Here is a 19608-nt window from a genome sequence, read left to right on the forward strand (position 1 = left end):
CTCACGCGTTTGCCCTCTCTTGGAATCCAGTCAGTTACCCTTAATGACCACCGGTTATCCTGCCGACGTGCTACGTGGCCGGCCCACATCCATTTCTTCTTCTTAATTTCAACTATGATATCCTTAACCCCCGTTTGTTCCCTGACCCACTCTGCTCTCTTCCTGTCTCTTAAGGTTACACCTATCATTTTCCTTTCCATCGCTCGCTGCGTCGTCCTCAATTTAAGTTGAACCCTCTTTGTAAGTCTCCAGGTTTCTGCTCCGTAGGTAAGTACCGGTAAGATGCAGCTGTTATATACCTTCCTCTTGAGAGATAGTGGTAGACTACTATTCATGATTTGATAATGCTTGCCAAATGAGCCCCATCCCATCCTTATTCTTCCAGTTATTTCACTCTCATGGTTCGGCTCCGCGGTTACTACCTGTCCTAAGTAGACGTACTCCTTTACAACTTCCAGCGTCTCGCCACCTATCGCGAAGCGCTGTTCTCTGCCATGCGAGGTTACCATCTTTTTTTTTTTCTCCCTTTTTTTATAGTGCGCAATTTGAAGATTGTAAGCGTGGATAATCGCACTGTGCGTGTATTCGAGGGCGTGGCTTCGCGTTTGCGAAGTATATGCGCCCGTTCAAAGCGGGCAAAACGTATGAGCTCTGAAGCACTTACAAAATAATAAAGAAGTTTAAATCGATAATAAAGCGATCGTAATTACAATGCTTGAGAGTATTTAAATCACCAATTCCTCGACTCCACGGGCTTCCATGTTTTTAATGCGATAATAACTGAATCTACGTGGACAATTTCACTATGACTAGCTAGTAACTGCGTGACATGAATCGCGAAGGCGTGGATCGAATACGCTACGAGTTGAAACGCAGTAAATTTGAAGCTTTGGAAACTGATGACGTGGCCAACCTTCCATATTGTTCGTTTTTTTTTGGTGGGGGGGGGGGGGGGGGAGGATGAGGGGGGTGCATTATTATGCGTAGAAGCATCCTATTCAGTTCTCCCTCATTCCCCGCATATCATCCTTTGCTTTCTTTCTGTGTTTCAATTGTCACAGTTCCAGTTGGTCAGTAGTGATTTCATAGATCGATAGGGCGAGTTCATATTCATTGGCAAGTATTAACAGCGCATACAAGATTACGAAACGGGAAACATTAAACACAGGCCGTCTCCTAATCTTGTAGGCGCTCTTAATACTTTCTGATAATCCATACCAACTTGCCCGAGCTTCAACTCTTCCAAGCTGCATATCCAAGTGACATTCATTTTGAAAAGCATCTCAGAACAACTTGAACGCTATCACGAGAGAAGTAGTCCTTCTTTCTTTCTTTCTTTCTTTCTTTCTTTCTTTCTTTCTTTCTTTCTTTCTTTCTTTCTTTCTTTCTTTCTTTCTTTCTTTCTTTCTTTCTTTCTTTCTTTCTTTCTTTCTTTCTTTCTTTCTTTCTTTCTTTCTTTCTTTCTTTCTTTCTTTCTTTCTTATCGACGCCTCCTGCAAAACGATGCGTGAGAAAGTGGGGTCCAGCAATCCGCGATGACAGTCCGGCCTCGCAGTTCTCATGTTCGCGAGCGCGAGCTCCGCTCTCACGGTGACAGCGCGATGCCCTGGAACATCGTGACGCAATCAGTCGCATCCCCGCGGTGCACGGTACGGCGACTGGCTATGCGCTCTTGTTGCTACGCGCTCTCATTGTGCTGATCGTTCACTTACAACGGTTCGTCTTGGAAAAGAAGAAAAATTATCAGTTATTCCCCTCCCTAAAGCATGCTAATTGTTCATGCTAATTATTCATTGTGCCCATTTGCATATACATATATATCAGACAGATTACAACGCGACATATCCTTCTACAGTCATCCGCCGTGGTATAAAGGGGGGGGGGGGGGTGGAATTCCGAGGGTGTGGGGAATCCCGGACACAATAGCCACATTTCGTTGGGGGCGAAACGTAAAAGTACCCGTGCACTTAGCTTTAGGCGCACGCTAAAGAACTTCAGGTGGCAGGATTTATTTTGGAGCTCCACGCTATGACGTGCCTCATAATCAAATCAAGGTTCTGGTACCTAATACACCAGGATTTATTTTCTGCATTAGCCCGGCATTTCACAAGTTAATGGCCAGTTAGAATAAAAAATTCACAGCATATCCACGGAGTGAATGATGATGAGTGGGCGAAGCTGCGGAGGTTCATCGGTAAACCGTGAATCTTCCGTGAATTCTGCCCAGTACATCATCACCGACGTGAGATCGGGCGCGTTTATACTAAAGGTTCGATGAGTTATGACGACTTGCAGCGCACTTTAATTTTACATGTACGCTGTGAATTTTCATTGTTTAGAAAACCATTGCTTAGAAAACATCTGGCGTCTTTCGTTAAGCAGCTGGCGTCTTTTCGTTTTGCTTTAGAAACATCTGGCGTTCTTTCGTTTTGCTTTTACAAAACATCTGGCGTCTTTTGTTGGTTTATTTCATCAATCAACGGCGTTTTGAACAAAATTTTTATTGTTTAATCACGCACAGGAGAAATCTCACCAGGCACTACCTTGGAGGTAAAGAATGGCTGCTAATGGGAATGAGAGACAGAAGAAGTCGGCTTTTAGCTAACGCTGCGAATTTTTTATTGTTCAACAACGCACAGGAAAAATCTCCCACCGGCACCACCTTGCAGGTCAAAGCGTAAGACTGGTTACATACTACGCTACGAGGGACGAACGGGTGCCGCTATAAGGAGCTTCGCCCCTAAAATGTGTTAGAAAGTATACCGGCATATTTTTTCTACTCTTTTTACACTGCTTATCCAGGTACAATGCTTTGCAGAGGGGGTGTTCTAACACTAAGAGTGGATAAAGTTTTACTTAACAAAGGACACGACAACAACATTTTAAACAGCACCAGCAGAATAATATAGAAAATGAGTTCGCAGAGCGTGGCCCTTATTTATTAATGCAGTAGGAGCTATCGCGTTCTTTGTTTGTCTTTCTTTTTGTGAGGCTTTGATACAGGTGCTACGTATTTGGGCTGGACGTATGCCGTTCGTCTGTATGAGATCGTTTTTCGAAATAGTGCAGAGGGGTGGAAATACATAAAAGGAAGCGCTCTGCGCAGGCGCCGGTACATAACAGATTTTTATTCGTAAAAGCATCTAACAAATACAAGGAGCCAACCGGCGCTAACATACATCCGCCAAATTTCCCCTTTGGCAAAATTTGTTTCTCAATCAAACAAGCAAATAGACATGAATGGCATGTAATAATTGGAAATATTTCTTATGTGGAACGTTTCCACGATTTCAATTGCCCTCTATATACCTATAGACATCAGAGACATTCACTGAAAAGAACGAATGCAACCACAAGCAAAGAAATTGTCAACTTTCAGTGAGCGCCTGTCCTGTTTTTTTTTTGACACCTATGGCGGTGTTTGAAACTACGAAACATATAATGTTAATATAGTGGTTATATCGAATATAGCGTACCGACTGTGTAATCATGATCTAAATTTGAGGCCACGTACACCGAGGGGTGTTAGTTAAGCATATCCGGGAAAACACTAGGCGCACTAAAGGCAAGATATTTAATGACAAGAAGCAACAAATATAGTTAAAGCCTGCATTATGAGTAGCATCGGGTTGACTAGACTTCGCGGCTCCGAAGCCAGCAGCTGCGTCAACAGTACACGATTTAATGACACTCTAAACCACTATAATCACGAAGCTTAGACCGGCACAATCTGGATCATGAAATTGATTTGTCAGTCCTGAAAACTGCTTGTATTGGCGTTTTTCTTTCTTCTTTTTTTTTAATTCACGCAATCTCGAAGCTGATATCGCACGAGCGAACTTGTCGGGTTATTTCGCTCTCCGTGGCTTTCTGATGACAGGTGCGGCTACCTTTAAAAAGCAAAACGAAATTGGTAGAACACGAGCGGCGCTTAACACGAACTACATGATCAAAACCACCGCGCAGACACGACGAAAACGAAAAGTAGAGAACGCGATTTCGCTGGAATCGCAATTAAGTTTAATTGGAAAAACAATGAATAAAACCATAAAAAATTCAGTGATGCACGCTGAAGTGTTAAGAAGTGCGCATAATGCAAGAAAACCACATGGCAATAATCATTGTTATACCACGTTGTGAACTCATGGCTATAATTGTCATTGAATTGATGGCGGGGGTTATAGCTATGAGACTGTTTTATGGGGATATCTTGATGTGCGAACTACGCACACTTGAGAGTCCATCACTCTTTTTTTTATGATTTTATTTCTGATGTTTCCCATTAAACTTGATTGTGAGTCCAGCCAAGTGTTGTCATTTTCATGCTGCGAAGTCGACCAGCTTGATGTGCTCACGACGAACTCATCTCCGTATGCGTGCGGCGCCTACGCTGTAGCTGTTCCCAAGAGAACTAGAAAGAGAAGCTGCCTCAGTTGTGAGGGATAAAAAAAAAAAACAGCCGTGATCGATCGAAGTCTCGTGGCGTCCATTGTTTCGAAAGCTTGCAGCGCTTTCCGCGAAACCTCTTTGCTCGCGGTTGTCCCGTGGGAGCACACGTGGCCGTACAGCTACTGTCGTCGAGCGCTCGCCGAGCAGCAGAATCACTTTTGCATTTGCGAAACGAATTTAGTGTGCTTCACTTTGGTTGCGGCGCGAAATGAGGCGTAAACGCAATAGTGGGTTGAATTTTGCAGCGCGCTACGATAACGACGCAAGAAGGGGCACAAGTATGTGCCTGAGATAGCACGCTGCAAAATTTCACAATGTAATATCAGCGTCAAATGAAACCCGAACAGCGGCAAGCATTCGTAGTGGTATAGTGTGCGCCGTCCAGTCATCGCCATGGACGGGCGCGCGCATTCCGTTTGGCAGCATTGCGCATGTGCGCGCCTCTCCATGGCGATGACTGCACGGCGCACACTATACCATTAAGAATGCTTGCCGCTGTTCGGGTTTCATTTGACGCCGATTAGTGCAACCAACACTACCTAGGCCCCTCTAACAATAGTGGGCCTCGAACCCTGGCAGGCAGACGCCGACCAACAGCAGATAAGCAAATCTGTTCCATGGACATGCTACAAGGTGGACGCAGTTTCCGAAAAAACTTCCGCCGTCTTGCTGATTTACGCAGGTCTCATTTGATGATCCAATATTCCGATGCTTTAAAGCTTAGCTCACTTCGATAATTCGATGTACACGTTCAAGGGCTGCCATCTGCTACCATGATAGTCTGTCGCCCCCGCGATTAATTCCGGCATCGCGTCGATCATACGGCCTTACATGATAGATGGACCTCTCCGGCGAGACGTCGGCGCCCGATTCATTTCGAGAATATTTTTGCTTCAACTACGAAGCTCTATTGCATGAAAATTCATACTGGTTTTTATAATAGCTTCCTTTTATAATCACTTACGTGTGAATGCAGGGTTATCATTTTCGTTCTAACACGCTGATTTATTTATGGTTCGGGGAGTGAAAATAGAAAAGGCAAAATGTCATCAAGGCCGCAGGAGGGGGGTATATTCTGTAAGAGTCCGCTAAGTGGACTTTCCATTTCAGCCTGTTCTGATTTGATAGAGTGGAAGCCGGCGGACCGGCGCAACCGTAACCCCCGGTTTTCAAGCTCCATCCAATCAGCGCGCGCTAAAAGGGAAAGTTCACTTATGTTCTCTTAAAAAGGGTACCCCTTTTCCCCCGCTTCTTCTGGTCGTTCCGGCAGCCTGACGACGGCACGTAGTCAGAGAACAGACTTTTGGGCTAGTTGGTTTGTTACGTTCATTGAAGCCATAGTTCTGATGAGAGAGGGACCACAGAAAGAGGACGGGACGTGCGCTACTCACAACTGAACCTTTATTTCGGAAAACATGTTGTACTTATACAGCAATGAAAAAAAAAGAGCAACTATCACCACAAAACCGTATCACAAGCGCAAGCCTGCATCATTCATATAAGTTCTCTGAGCCTATCATTCTTGATGAATGATAGGCTCAGAGAGCACAAACAGAAGCTGAACTGTTACCGCGACGGGCACGTATCAATGCATTGATAATGACTGCGGCTGCCGGCCTTTGTTCAATTGAGTGTTAAGTTCTGTATAGGAACTTTGATAAGGATACGCGGGAGATTGTCGAGGCATGGTTGATTGCTAGAGAAGATACCAAATGTGTCAGTGCGCCCTCGGTTACTCTTAGTGCAAAAGTAATTGCGTATCTCGATGATGCAGGCTTGCGCTTGTGATACGATATTGTGGTGATAGTTGCTGTTTCTTCATTGCTGTATAAGTAGTCAGAGGCTGAATTCACAACTCTGTAAGCATTAGGGACGAAAGATTGACCAGTTGGTAAGGTAGCATGTTTAGTGAAGCGGAAAGCGACGACAACGGGGGAAAACGGAAGTGACACGGACTAGCAAGACATAGCTAATGCCAGACATCTAGAGGGGTGATAGAGGTCTTCCACATCAGCAGAATGGGCAACGCATGCGTCAGCCTATAGCGTGATTGTCTCTAACAGGCAAAATGCTTGGTTTTCTCAGCAAGTGCAATCTTACTTATTAACTGTTTAACACTCCTGCGCAGTTAGGATGCGTTTTACTCATGCCTTCGTGTAATTCTGCGAATAAAACATTCAATTGGGAGCCAGCGCTGGTCCGTGTCCCTTCTGTCCTCACTGTTTCTCGCTGCTCGAAATATGCTTTGTAAGCACTATCTGACGCAAGCCGGCCGCCTTCGCTAGTATCGTACCCACCATCACGTTTGGCTGGAATGTGTGCTTTAAAACATTGTTTCAGCGCAATAGCTTTTCTATCGGGGTGAACAAATATTTCGAAAAATTCGAATATCCATAGCACAGCTTTTACGGTTCTTTTCGTAATAGAGTTGAAAAGCAATTATTCAAAGTTTAAGTAAAACCTGTTCTGAATTGTTCTGCTCCACAAGTGTAACATTTCGCCAGCAGGCGCACGGATGTGATAACATTTACTGATTGATTTACAGTCGTTAAATAAAAAAAAACATGCTTTTAGGTAGCTGTATGCAAATTATATATGCAAATATATGCGACATAGGCGAAGCAATTTATTATTTAACGCCTCTAAAATAATTAAATCAACTTAAGTGAGTATGCGGAGCTGTTGTACACCGCTTTCCTCCTTCAATAAACACAGCATTCTATGTGCATCTAGTGATGTATGGAGTGCTGGCTTGCACGTTTCTTTTATTACTGGCATTTCCACGCTGCGACAAGGTTACTGAACGCATTCGTTTATTTTTATTATTTCTTTTTCACTAGAATCCTAATTGACCGGTATTCCAGTCGCGAGTGACATATATAAACGGCCAAATAATGCACACAAATATCATTTCTTTGTCGATCTAACACACGCTAACTGTATGCATTGCACCTTTCGAAAAGTGAGCATATTCAGTACGCGAACGTCATCGTTCTCGAATATGTGTATTCGTTTCGAAACTTCCACAATATGTGTGCCCTTGCTCTTCTTTGAACACGGGTGTTTGTACCCGCAGAATGACGCTTGGAACATAGGACGAATATTTGACAATAGCTACGTTATGTCAAGGCACCTTTAGACTCAAGGCTGCACAATGCAAGAGTCTACTTCACTCAGTGCTAGGTATAACAGGATGTCACCGGTGAAACTGTGGTCGGGGTGACGTAATGGTTGGGGCCCAACGCCCCCCCCCCCCCCTTTTTTTTTGGTCGCGAAACTTCATAGATCGAGTAAGACTCGTAGATTTATAGATCGACGCGGCCAATCGCCATTCGTGAGTGGTGAAAGATACGAGCGGAGCAGGAATTATAAGCAATGAGAAACGATGCAGGGAAATATTTACATTATATTCGCCTTTGTTTACTTCGTGACCTCTGGCTGCGGCCGTCCTCGTTGTGTGCACACGTCTTTCACTAGTTCACGTTTTCATGCCGAGTCCTATGCACGTGCAAGGTAATAATTGGGACTCGTTTATCTGTCACATTAGAAGAGCTGATTAGCGTCTGACATGAGGTACAACACGCAATGTCGTGTGTTGCACCTTGCGTCAATTGAAGGTCTTTACGAGGCACTCAGATTCCCTGTCTATAGTTCAGAAATGAACAAGTTAAACCGTCTAAAAAATCCCTAAAGACAATGGATAAAGTGAAGGAGATAAATAGAGGCTCGGCTCGTAGCTCTCATTCATTGAAGAAAGTAACAAAATACAATGAACCACATGTAGCCAGGAAGGGACAACGGTTTGAGCGCCGACGTAAGAACATTTTAAAAACTAAAAAAAAAATACGGCAGAAACGAAAGGAGAACAGTCGGTAACACCTCGTCGTCTGGCGTCAAAGAATGTTATCTCTTCGGACGTCTTTCGAATGTTTGCTTCATCGAATGATTGCTGGTTACGAGTATAGAGCCAGTATTACAGCTGAATGTAATGCCCTGCCCTCTGACATTGCAAAAGAAAGGGAATTTCAGAAACTTGGTCGCACGTATATGGTCTGCGCACTGCTTATCATCTGTGCGCATTTTTTTTTAAATTTAAGATGTGACATGCTATCCATGTTTACATACCATTGTAATGCACTGTTTTGCGGAGAAAATTTCTGTCTGGTACATCGTATAACTGCGGTGCTTTTGTTTTATGATTTTGCCTCATGCTGCGCTTGCGTGACAATTTCTTGTCCTGTTTCATGAAATGTCTTGTTCTACTGCAGTATGTGTGGAGTATTTTTGCTTAGTATATGTTAGGTGAACTTCAATGCATTTCATGGGCACCCTTATCCCCATCTAATAACCCCCAAAGCGTAATAACTTGTCAGATTTTCGGTTGTTTTAATTGTTTTATACTTACAGTACAAATCAATGCTTCTTGCCAAGTTTCTGCGGTAATGAAACAGCGCACGAATATAGATTAGTGAGCATCCGCTATGTAAAGTACAATTACCACGCTTGCACGACTCTAGCGCGTTCCCGATCGTAACGCGTAAGTAATTTTACATTACGAAAACTAAAAAAAATAAAGAGAAAAACTTGACGCTGATTTAGCCTTTGAGCGTGATCGTAACGCGCACACAAATACGAGCGCTACATTTAGCGAAATAAAATGTGGGCATTATAATCGTGTAATTACGGAAAATCGCGATGGTCGTCAGTGGCTTGACCTTGCTGGTTTTTGACATGACATTGCGCGCTGAATGGTACACCACAGCGTTCACACTTATTTCAACCTTAATGTGGCTGTGAAAGGCGGACGAAAATTAGACCACATTCAAGGAACAAATTTTTCTACGTTCAGGCGTTATTTAGGCCAAGTTTGAGAAGCAAGTGCGCTCCATTATTAGCTATCGTTTTGTCAAATAACGAATAACGAGAACAGCACACAAGAAACAGCGAACTTTGCTTCAAGTTGTCATCCGAGGTGTATTCAAATTGCTTTTTATAGTGGGTGTGTTTCCCATTATTAATATATTATTCGGAGTTATATGACTTCTACGAACTTTTTTGTCAGCGATTGTCTTCGTTTCACTGGTCTCATTCTTTTTCCATATACAATCTTTTCAGGCAGCAAGCAAATAGGCACGGAGGCCGTGAGATGAAGTGAACTGCGCGGTGGAGCCACACTTCCGGGCAATTACTAGAAGCCAAAAAGCGGAAGGAAGCTACGACGCCCTTCAAGATACAGCGACGACGCGTGCATATTACTCAACCGGTACACGTGGGCACAACAAGGCGAGTCATCGCTGAGCCTTCGCGAGAGGCAGAAAAAGAAACGAAACAAAATTGTGCACGGGCCGTCATCGATGATGCGTCAGAAGCCGAGCTGTCCTCGTCTATCGCCAATTTCCGCTCTTTGTTGAGGTGCTCGGCGAGCCACATTGGTAGCACGTTGTCGGTGCACAAAGGACCGCGTACACGCCTTAGGGAAAACGGGAGAAGACTGGACCGTCTGCTCAAGAAAAGGGTTACACTGCTGACCGGCTCACGGGAAGCAGACTCAAGCCTTATGTACATAGTGGGAACCGCGAGGGAAGCGAAGCGGCTAGACCTTCAGTGTTAGGAGCGTGGCTCGAGCTCATTCGCGAACCAGAAAGGAGCGCAGAACCGCGGCTGAGCTCAGAAAGACTGCAACGAGGCTAAGATCGAGGAAATTGCGGTAGTGACAAAGAACAGACGAATTGTCGGAGACGTTCTTGGCGTGACGGCAAGAAGACCAACACATCAGAAATTTATCCCTGCTTTTCGGCTTCACTACGAGACATGGGCGAACGGAAGAGCACCAACGGCCGGGGCCCGGACTCCCGGACGACAGCCAACGGTGCGGTGACCTCGACTCCGCCGACCACCACGACCAGCGGGACGGACGGCGCCCAGCATCTGTCGGCCACCGCGCTCGCCCCGCCCCCGGACGGCGGCTGGGGCTGGGTGGTCGTCTTCTCGTCCTTCATGATCCACGTGATAGCCGACGGCGTCACCTACACGTTCGGCATCTTCTACCTGGAGTTCCTCAAGCAGTTCCAGGAGTCCAAGGGCAAGACGGCATGGATCGCCTCCATCATGGTCGGCACCACGTTCTGCATCGGTGAGTTCTCACCCACGTCGTGCAACCTGATGTTCGGAAAAGGATTCAAGTTGAGAAACAGGCTATCAACACTACATGTATATATAGTGCATTCACATGAAACCGCCTTCGCATCATCTTTTCTTTATTTTCCCTGAAGGGCAACTTCACTTGCAGTTAAACATTATATAAAAAGGTAGCATAAAAAGGTATCGGCAGTGTGAAGGGAAGCGATTAGCATCATAGCTCTGTTAGCGTTTGTAGCACGTGTAAAATTCTGCTACTGTAGGGCAAGGTCAACTTTAGCTCGCATTTCCGCTTTACTGAAGCAGCCCTAATGGCGCTAAACGTAAAAATGAACTTTCATGACACGTTCTAAATACTCCAATACTTGATCGATGTCTCAAGTTAATCGCAGGCTGCCAAAGTTCATCGCGTTTTCTAAACGCGTTTTTTCCCTTCTTCAAGTAAATTGGATCAGGTCAAGCTTAGCGCTTGGTAAACAATATAGTGAATTCGCCCTATAATGTGCATACGTGACATTTAAGCATAGCGCAGGTTTACGGCGCAACGAAGAATTTCCAGGTGGATCTTGTAATTGTTGATCGTTGATCGGCCGCATTCGCATATGTTCAACACGTCGATTGGCTGACGCCTGCTCTTACGAACTGTTACAGCGTTATAGAGAACCTCTTATTACTTGTGAGTAGGGGTTCATACCTGAATAGCTAAATGTTAATAATAATAATAATAATAATAATAATAATAATAATAATAATAATAATAATAATAATAATAATAATAATAATAATAATAATAATAATAATAATATCGGGGGTTTTACGTGCCAAAAACCACGATGTCTTTATCAGGCACGGCGATGTGGGCGAGTTGGTTAATGTACATTTTCAAGAGTTTGCAGCGCAAGCACGTAAGTGCTGAAACAGAGACGACACAGTGAAGAAAGCAAGGCAGAGAGGCAGCGCTCGTGTGCGTCCCTCTCTGCCTTCCTTTCTTCACTGTGTCACCTTTCTTTCGGCACTTACGTGCTTGTGATGCAAACTCTTGATTATGAGAAACGTCGTAGTAGAGGGCTCCGGAAATTTCGACCACCTGGGGTTCTTAACCCGCACCGGCATCGAACCCGCGTCTTTCGTGTCAGCAGCCGAGAACAGTTAAATGTTGCCACCTTATTAGTGGCAAACTGCAATCGCATCTTTGCTAACTCTCATCTTTTTAAGTAGCACGAGTAGCCCAAACAAACGCTTAATCGTTAAGCATTGTAAGTTACGCCTGGAGGAGAGAAGAAGGAGACGTCATAGATAAATTTTATTCACATAAGCTGTATTCGACGTAGCGCGCAATGCCACGTTACGTAGTTCCCTGTATTCGTGCTGAGCTGTTTACAGGCACGTGTGTGTGTGCGAGTTGTCACGTTATAGGGTGCTTAAATTCTTGTGTAACATTGGCGTAACCAGGGTTGGGGGGGTGGAGCTGGGGGGTTCGAACCCCGCCCCCCCACCCTGAAAATGTTCAATTTGCAATGTGTGTATATACACGCGCACATGCTAACGCACGCACGAACATACATGAACGGTGGTCGATAGGCAGTGCGTGATTGGGACAGCCGCACAGGCGGAAAAAGCGTTTCGGCCGTCACGTGTTGGTATAGCCATGCACAGCGAGACTATCGCAATCTTCGGGCGCGGTAGAAAAGAATTATAAGCGGCAATATCTACTCGGGGCTTCGCCATTTCTCGAAATATTCCAGTTTGTATATACTTTTTTTCCGAACATCGCGATGAACGAGTGCAAGCAGTCGCTTGGCCGCATGCATTTTCTTGCCCTCTGGCATGGAGCCCAAGTGATGGCGCAGACCTTGGCGGCGCAGAGTCGAAGCCCTCGCACGGCGTCTGAGTACACATCGCGTGTTGTTTTGCGTGTCGCTTGAGAAACACTCCGGCTGCGCGCGTCGTTCATACGGCGCGAAAGAAGTTTCCCGGTCGTTGCTTTTTTGCAGCCAAGAGACGTTGCCTGTAAGCATGCGTTGCCATGGTCATCGGTCTTCTTCGTACTGGGGTCTGCTGATAAACAGCCGAGCTCAGTGACACGAACAGCGCAACGATACATGCCGGCGTTTATGAGCGTTCCAAAAGTCTGAAATATCGCTACTACGTAGTGTTCACTTGTCAACAAAGTAAGCCTGCTGATGCGCGGGACACTCTGGGAACACATACTTAGGGCGCACTGGCATATTTAAGAAATTGACCGCAATGTACGCGTGTACTCTTTCGCGTGGAATCTTGTGCACGTACGTACGTCACAAGAATTAGTAAGCTCTTCGTGTTCCTTCCAATAGGCTGTATATGCATATCATTCTAGAGAAGGACCCATTTAATAACGCTTCGGCTGGTGGACCCGAGGACTTTCGGCACTATTTAGGGACACCCTTAAATATTCTCAATAAATTACGGTTGAACTGACATTGCTTTATAGGACAGGTAGTTGGGGTCACCCTGCATCGGCCTCTTTTTAACGAGCACCCGCCGGGGTGGCGTAGCAGGTAAGATGTAAGAGAGTTGACTGTTGGGCTAGTTGGTGTTCAGACATGGGAACCATCGTTAAAGGCGCAACACCACACAACACAAGAGCTCGTCTGCTCTTCTCTTGTGTTGTGTGGTGTTGCGCCTTTAACGATGGTTCCCAGGTAAGATGTAGTGCTGCTAATTTCGAAGATGCGGGTTCGATTCCCGGCCATATCTGCAGTGTTTCAATAGGGTTGAGATAAAAGAACATCCGTGCACTTAGTTTGAGGCGTACGTTAAATAACTCCAGGTGGTTGAGATTAGTCCGGAGTGCCCCCATTATGATGTGCCTCATAATCACATCGTGATTTCGGCATGTAAAACCCCAGGAATTTCATTTACGTACACTAGTTCAGTACGCGAGATAATGTTTTTCCCTTTTTTTGCGTTGCACTTTTATTAAGGTGTGTACTGCAGCCGCGGCCTGGAATCGAACTTGTGGCTTGGCGCTTCTGGTCTGCCGGAGTCCGTCAGTTTCTTCTACTCAAATTGGTTCTATGCCATTTTATTTGGCTCACTCACATATTCGTCAGGGGGCCGCTAATCGATCAACCTCATTTCACACATCAAATCGGAGCGCTTTGGAACTAAGCGTTACACCGAGCTTGCTCAGGCTTTCGAGCCATGCATGCTTAGCTGAAAACAAATTTAAGATGCGTCAACAAATACAGTGAGCACGTAGCGCATAGATTCTGAACTGGAGCAATGTCATAGCCGAAAACATGAAAACAGTCCACAATTGACAAGGGCCGTAGTTATCAGGAAACGCAACGACAATCGGGTGCAGTATGGCAATATATGCAGCGTAAACATTGTCTAATATGTAGCTTCGATCTACTGCATGAGTAGATATACAAGGTCAGGTCAATACATTCTGTACTTCTCAAAACAAAAAGTCACGAATAACAAACCTCAGCGCTTCAGAAACGCTCCTTTGTTTGTTTGTTTGCTTGTTTGTTTGTTTGTTTGTTTGTTTGTTTGTTTGTTTTACATGGATAAATACAGCTATATCGTTTTCAAGCCTTTTTTTTTTCGGTGAGGAACCCCACATCCAATTTTGGTAGTGGATGAATTTGCATAAAAAAATAATATTATGAAAAGCATATCTGCATGCTCTGATTTTATACCTCAATATCATACCGAGGTAGACGAGCGACATTAATGCCTCACGCATAAATCAGTTTACGTGACCGGATTTTGTAAGCTTGTTTGGGAAACAAAACATTTGTAGCCCCTTGCGACGGGTGCGTTTCGCCTAAAAGGTTTCACCATGACGGCGGGTTCGAACTCTCGAAAGCTTGAAAACAGCGTGAAGCAAGCTGTGTTTATGTTTTTGCAAGCAGACCATGAGGGCGAGTTTATTCCACCTCCTCAAAAATAAACGGGAACATGTTGACGTTTCGTTGTTTATGTTACTGATTTCAAGCACGTGCGCCCCTTTCTTTTTATTTGGACTGGGGAATGCCGGGAAACAGGGCGTGACTTCACAAAACTTTTCATTCGTAAGAACATTTTTTTTTTATGATGACCTTCGCTGATGATGTGTTGACCGTCACTATTGGGCGACATTTGTTTTTACGAACGGCACTGTCGCAAGAAACTTTTATCAATGCCAACTCAGGGCCCGTATTCACAAATATGTCTTACTTTAATACTGTTCGCAAGATATTTCGACCGATATTGATGATGGAAATATCCTTAAAGAAGCCGGGCGGCGAATGTCAAAGAATACTTACGAAAGAGTAATTCTGGGAATTCGGCCCTAAATGAACAAACTTCGCGCCAGCCTTTTAAGAGTAGCGATTCTTTCATTAATACTAAATACGGTGGAGAGTGTGCGCCCGAAGAGCCCGCTACAAAATGCCGATGAAAATAAATTCATAGCAAAAACCATTCAACCTAATTCAAGAGGAAATGCTAAGTGAATGCCTTGAGAGCGATGCCTTGGCAAAGTGAAAAGCGTGTGAAGGTATTAGAAACGTTATGTGAATTGGATTTTGGTATGGTGTACCTATCACTGTTATGAGTGCACCGTTTTAGAACTATTCGACTTCTCCTGGTCGGGGATAAAGTTTGCCGTCCAGGAAATGCTTACTGGAGAAATTTGCGAAGCTGTAGGTGAATTATGGGCACAGTGAGAAATTACTTACTTCGCACTTTCCTCAGTGCTTGACAGGGAGGGAAGTAAAACTGTGGACCCTTGCAAAAAATGAAATTAAGCTAACGTCATTTGCGAAATGCACATGAGATCCCTTATTCATTCGCCTAGAACGACTCGAAGGCGAAAGCAATTTTCATTTTTTTCCCCTTCTCAGTCGATTTCCTACTCCTACCCTCGCCCCCTCCACCCCCCTTTTCCGAAAACTTTCTGCACCTACGTGGTTTTGCACTGCCCCCGGGATCGGCCTCACGTGACGTCATCACGTGACGGCATCACGTGACGTCATGTTATGTGATGTCATAGTGACGTCATGATTGCATACCGAATTCAACGATATATGACGTCATGGTGACTTCATATGGTCACGTCATCGCGTGATGATGATTGTTTGCGCCATTCGTGTTGACGCCGCCGACAGTCAATTTTCGCGTTTGATGAGGCATCTAAGGTGTTCGCCCAAACAAATCCCAAATTACCGTCCATTTTCCTTTTTAAAGACGATAGTCTTTCTTGGGGAACTTAAACGCAGAAATTTTGGTCTGTCTTTCTGTTTGTCGGCACGTCACTCGATTCAGCAACCCGGCCAAAGTTGAACCACTTGCCCAAGGGCCAGCCATCTTGAACGGCTGACTAGGTTCATACTTGTGTACATTGTTGATCAAAAAGCAAACATTACGCATATCTGAGGCGCAACATCACTAGGTAATTATTAGGTGGTGTCTTCCTTTAATAGAAAATACATAGATACGTAATTCTAGAGACCCTAGTTTCTTAAGTTGCGCTGAAAATGCGACTGCGCTGAAACTTGCCTTCCTCCGTGCCCTCTGCACGAGCTCATTGTTGTGTTTCGGTTTCGGTTCAGTATTGCACTGTACGAATGCCATGGGGCGCCGCTCTGGCATTCCTGTGTTACCCAGTTGATGTGTAAATAAAAGAGTGTGCGGACAGTACTCGTTGAGTGCGGACGTTTCTTCTGCTTCGGCGCTTCGCGCCAAACCGCGTGTTCGGGCTGGCTGGCGTCCCCGCTGGTCGCGTTGGTCACCGCCGGTCTTCGCCTGCTGCTGCGCCGGGACTACCAGCCCGCAACACAGCGCTCATGTTTCCCGACGTATTGCCAGATGGCGTCCATATCTCACGCAGCGCCTCTTCTATCGTCTTTAGACGACATTTGCAGCGAAGCACGCAGATACGCGGCCAATTTTTTTTTTGTTTCATTTGTCCGGTCTCTCGGCCCAATCCGCTGGTGTTCCATCGCAGGCCCCGTGGCGAGCGGCCTCACGACCAAGTACGGTTGCCGGGCGGTGACCATCGCGGGCTCGCTTCTCGCTACCCTCGGCCTCGTGGTCAGCGTGGTGGCTCCAAATGTGACATACCTATTCTTCACTATAGGGCTCTGCACTGGTAAGTCAGCCGTTTCCACATAGTTTGCAGCCCCGAAAACAAGTTAACTGAAAAAAATATGTGCTCTCTGTGCAGCCCCACTTATTTTTCTGTTAAGGGAACCCTAAAGTGCAACAATAAATCGGTTCAGATTGATAAATTGTACGCTGAGAACTCTAATGTCGTTAATTTCACCGTCATATGTTTAATAATAGAGGACAAAATCGAGGTCACATTCTTAAAGGGACTGTCTACCGTCCTTCATCGCTTTTCTGTTTTGTACCGCAATAGAAAGCATTCCGTCTAGAGTGTCCAACCTTGCAGCGGTTTCTCTGGAAAGTGAGTAGAAATTTTTAAAACAAAATTTTTTGATCTGCGTTCGGTCTTCTTCCATTGGCGTGAAACATGCCCACAACACTGGTTAGTGGACGCGATGTTGATTGTAGTGATGGTAAAAATTAAAACCGAAAGCACATGTGATTTCTGTAGGATTATTTTATTTTCGCTGAACACTACTGTAATGAATGTAACAGTCGTTTTCAGCGCGCTAGCGGTTAAATGAAGCCTTATTATACGATTACAGAACACTTTTTTTGCTGTAATCGCAGTCTATGCGTTTATTTTAGCAATGCTGCCGCAATCCAAGCCAAGTCGATTCATCAAAAAGAGGCAATAAATGCGCGCCTTTACAGCGCAGCACATGTCAGACATCCTAACAACAATACAGCGGCGCAGTACGACCAGCGTGGAGAGCCGCATGGCATAGCGTACGAGTGGAAGCAGACGAAATCGAAGACGGCGCCGCAAGCGGCGCCACCGGGCGACTTTTTGGATGCGTGAGAAAAAAAGGCAAAAAATTGCTCTCTGACGCAACCGAAAGGTGCCTCAAGTGCGTAAAATACAATTTCAAGTTATACATGCTTGTTTTTAAGGAAAATGAGTCTACCTGCAAAGATTTCTTGTCCTACCAGTAGATTGAACCACATCGCCGTTGGGTGACGCTAGCGGTCAGTCTTTCACTATTTTCAACATTAAATTCAAAGTATAATTCCTTTTTTTGGGGCAAAAGCATGCTCGTTGCCGCCGATGTGACGAACGATCTTCTCATTTTCACAACCAGAAAAATTTTTCCGAGCGGTAGAGAATCCCTTTAAGTTTCGCGCTGAAATCACCGCAGGTGATGTCACGGATTTCAAAGCGTATTTTTCGTATTTTGACGACTGGCTCAACGAAATTTCCTGAAACTTCTTAAGTTAAGTCTATGGCCGCCTCAGATGACAATGTACTTCATTTTCACTGGTTAGGAACTAGTAGATGCCGCCAAAATCTATGATGTCGCGAATTTTAGTGCGGGAATTTCAAGATGGCGTCGCCACCTCCATTTTATTTTTGTGCGTTCTCTCGCTTGCCAAGCATTTTATCGCGGCAAGCGTGGTGATTTTGGAATTGTGAAAGAGTAATTTACTAATGTGAGAAAAATCGTTTTTCGGCGAGTTCGGCTCCACGAACTAGGTCGCAAAAGAAGTGACAGCACCAACTGGCCGAACTGATTTTCTTGGTTTGACCATTTACAAGCCATTATGTAAACTATCAAACCTGCCATACTTCAGAAACCTGGCGTGAGCTCAATATAGTTAACTACACACGGATGGGACGAGCGGAAGGATGCGAACGAAACGTTTCGTTCACGCCATTCGGTCCCTCGCGCTGTTGCATTACAACATGCGCGAACCAGTGCCATGTATGTACATGTACGTGAGCATGTTTAACCTCTGCTGGCCTCCATCCTGTGCTTGAACAAACAACTCACGGCACTAAATTCATTTTCAATAAAAAATACTGCATATAACCGCCTTGGCAGATATTTGGGCGCAAGGCAAAGATGAACCAAATTAGAGCACTACGCCGTTGCGTCAACAATAGAAAACTAGGAATTACAAACGTTTGCGCACATGCTATACATGTATAATTATAGAATATTGCCGCATGGTCTTTGTGAGTGAGAACCATGTGTGGAACGAGAGGGAGATCGGACTGAGCCGCTTCTTGACCTAACCTACCCAACGACCCGACAACACAAAATTGTCGTCATAAGCGTGACAAGGTACACATAAAACAAATCATCTCGGGGCTTGACCTTCAAAAAAGGACAGCACGAGGAAGAAAGAAAAAAAAAAAGCTGGGTTGGCTAGAGGTTTGTACGCCAGAATAAATAGCGTGGAGGAGAAAGACAAGCGCCGCGATCATATATTGAAATTCCAGCGCCGGCTGCCTCTGACGTCATACGAGTAGATTGCGCCAACCCTTTGCAGAGGCGGGTAAATTACTCACTTATAAATGAGGTTGCGTATGAAAACGCTTTAAAAAACGCATATGACCCAGATCATATTGCATATGAAAATGCTTTTCTATTCTTTCGCATTTTTCCTGTTCAAAACGTGAGCGAAAAAAAAAGTTTAATCACACAACCGATACAACTGCACACGACCCTGTATGCGATGCCGGGTGCAGCTGCCGGCGTAATTACGGTGCATGTTCTCCTCAAGGACGTCCCACGTTGCCTGTAGAGCGTGTTTATATATGTTTAAGAAATGTGTAGGTCGTTCGGTATAATGGCTCGTATATGGTTAGGTTACAAAAACGCAGAAGTGATCAGTATAGTTTGCAAATATGGGGAGGTTTTAATTCGACAAAGCGAAAATTCCGCCAGTCATAGTCATACGCGCCTCAATTTCGTTACAAGTCGACGACATTGTATGGTTATATGTTATGCCTCGTACATCAACAAAAGAACATTCACAAATACCCCAGCATTGCTCACTGATATCTGTGACATCACGGTACCATGATTTCACGTTGTTAGCATAAAGTTGAAATTTGGTTTTTCATGACAGTTCCCGATTACACTTTACCATTCGTAT

General features: G+C 44.9%; 1 protein-coding gene across 2 annotated transcripts in view; it reads left to right on the forward strand.

Annotated features, from left to right (window-relative positions):
- The window catches only part of LOC119386626 (monocarboxylate transporter 13), a 173959-nt gene that overhangs the window by 133272 nt on the left and 21079 nt on the right, over positions 1 to 19608 (forward strand). For both annotated transcript variants that reach the window (XM_037653915.2, XM_037653914.2), the window contains 2 exons: positions 9565 to 10582; positions 16565 to 16708. In XM_037653915.2, coding sequence (XP_037509843.1) covers positions 10261 to 10582; positions 16565 to 16708 — 466 coding nt within the window. In that variant the 5' untranslated portion in view covers positions 9565 to 10260. The remainder of the gene's footprint in view (positions 1 to 9564; positions 10583 to 16564; positions 16709 to 19608) is intronic.

This window comes from Rhipicephalus sanguineus, chromosome 3 (assembly GCF_013339695.2).
Source record: "Rhipicephalus sanguineus isolate Rsan-2018 chromosome 3, BIME_Rsan_1.4, whole genome shotgun sequence".
Lineage (NCBI taxonomy): Eukaryota > Metazoa > Arthropoda > Arachnida > Ixodida > Ixodidae > Rhipicephalus > Rhipicephalus sanguineus.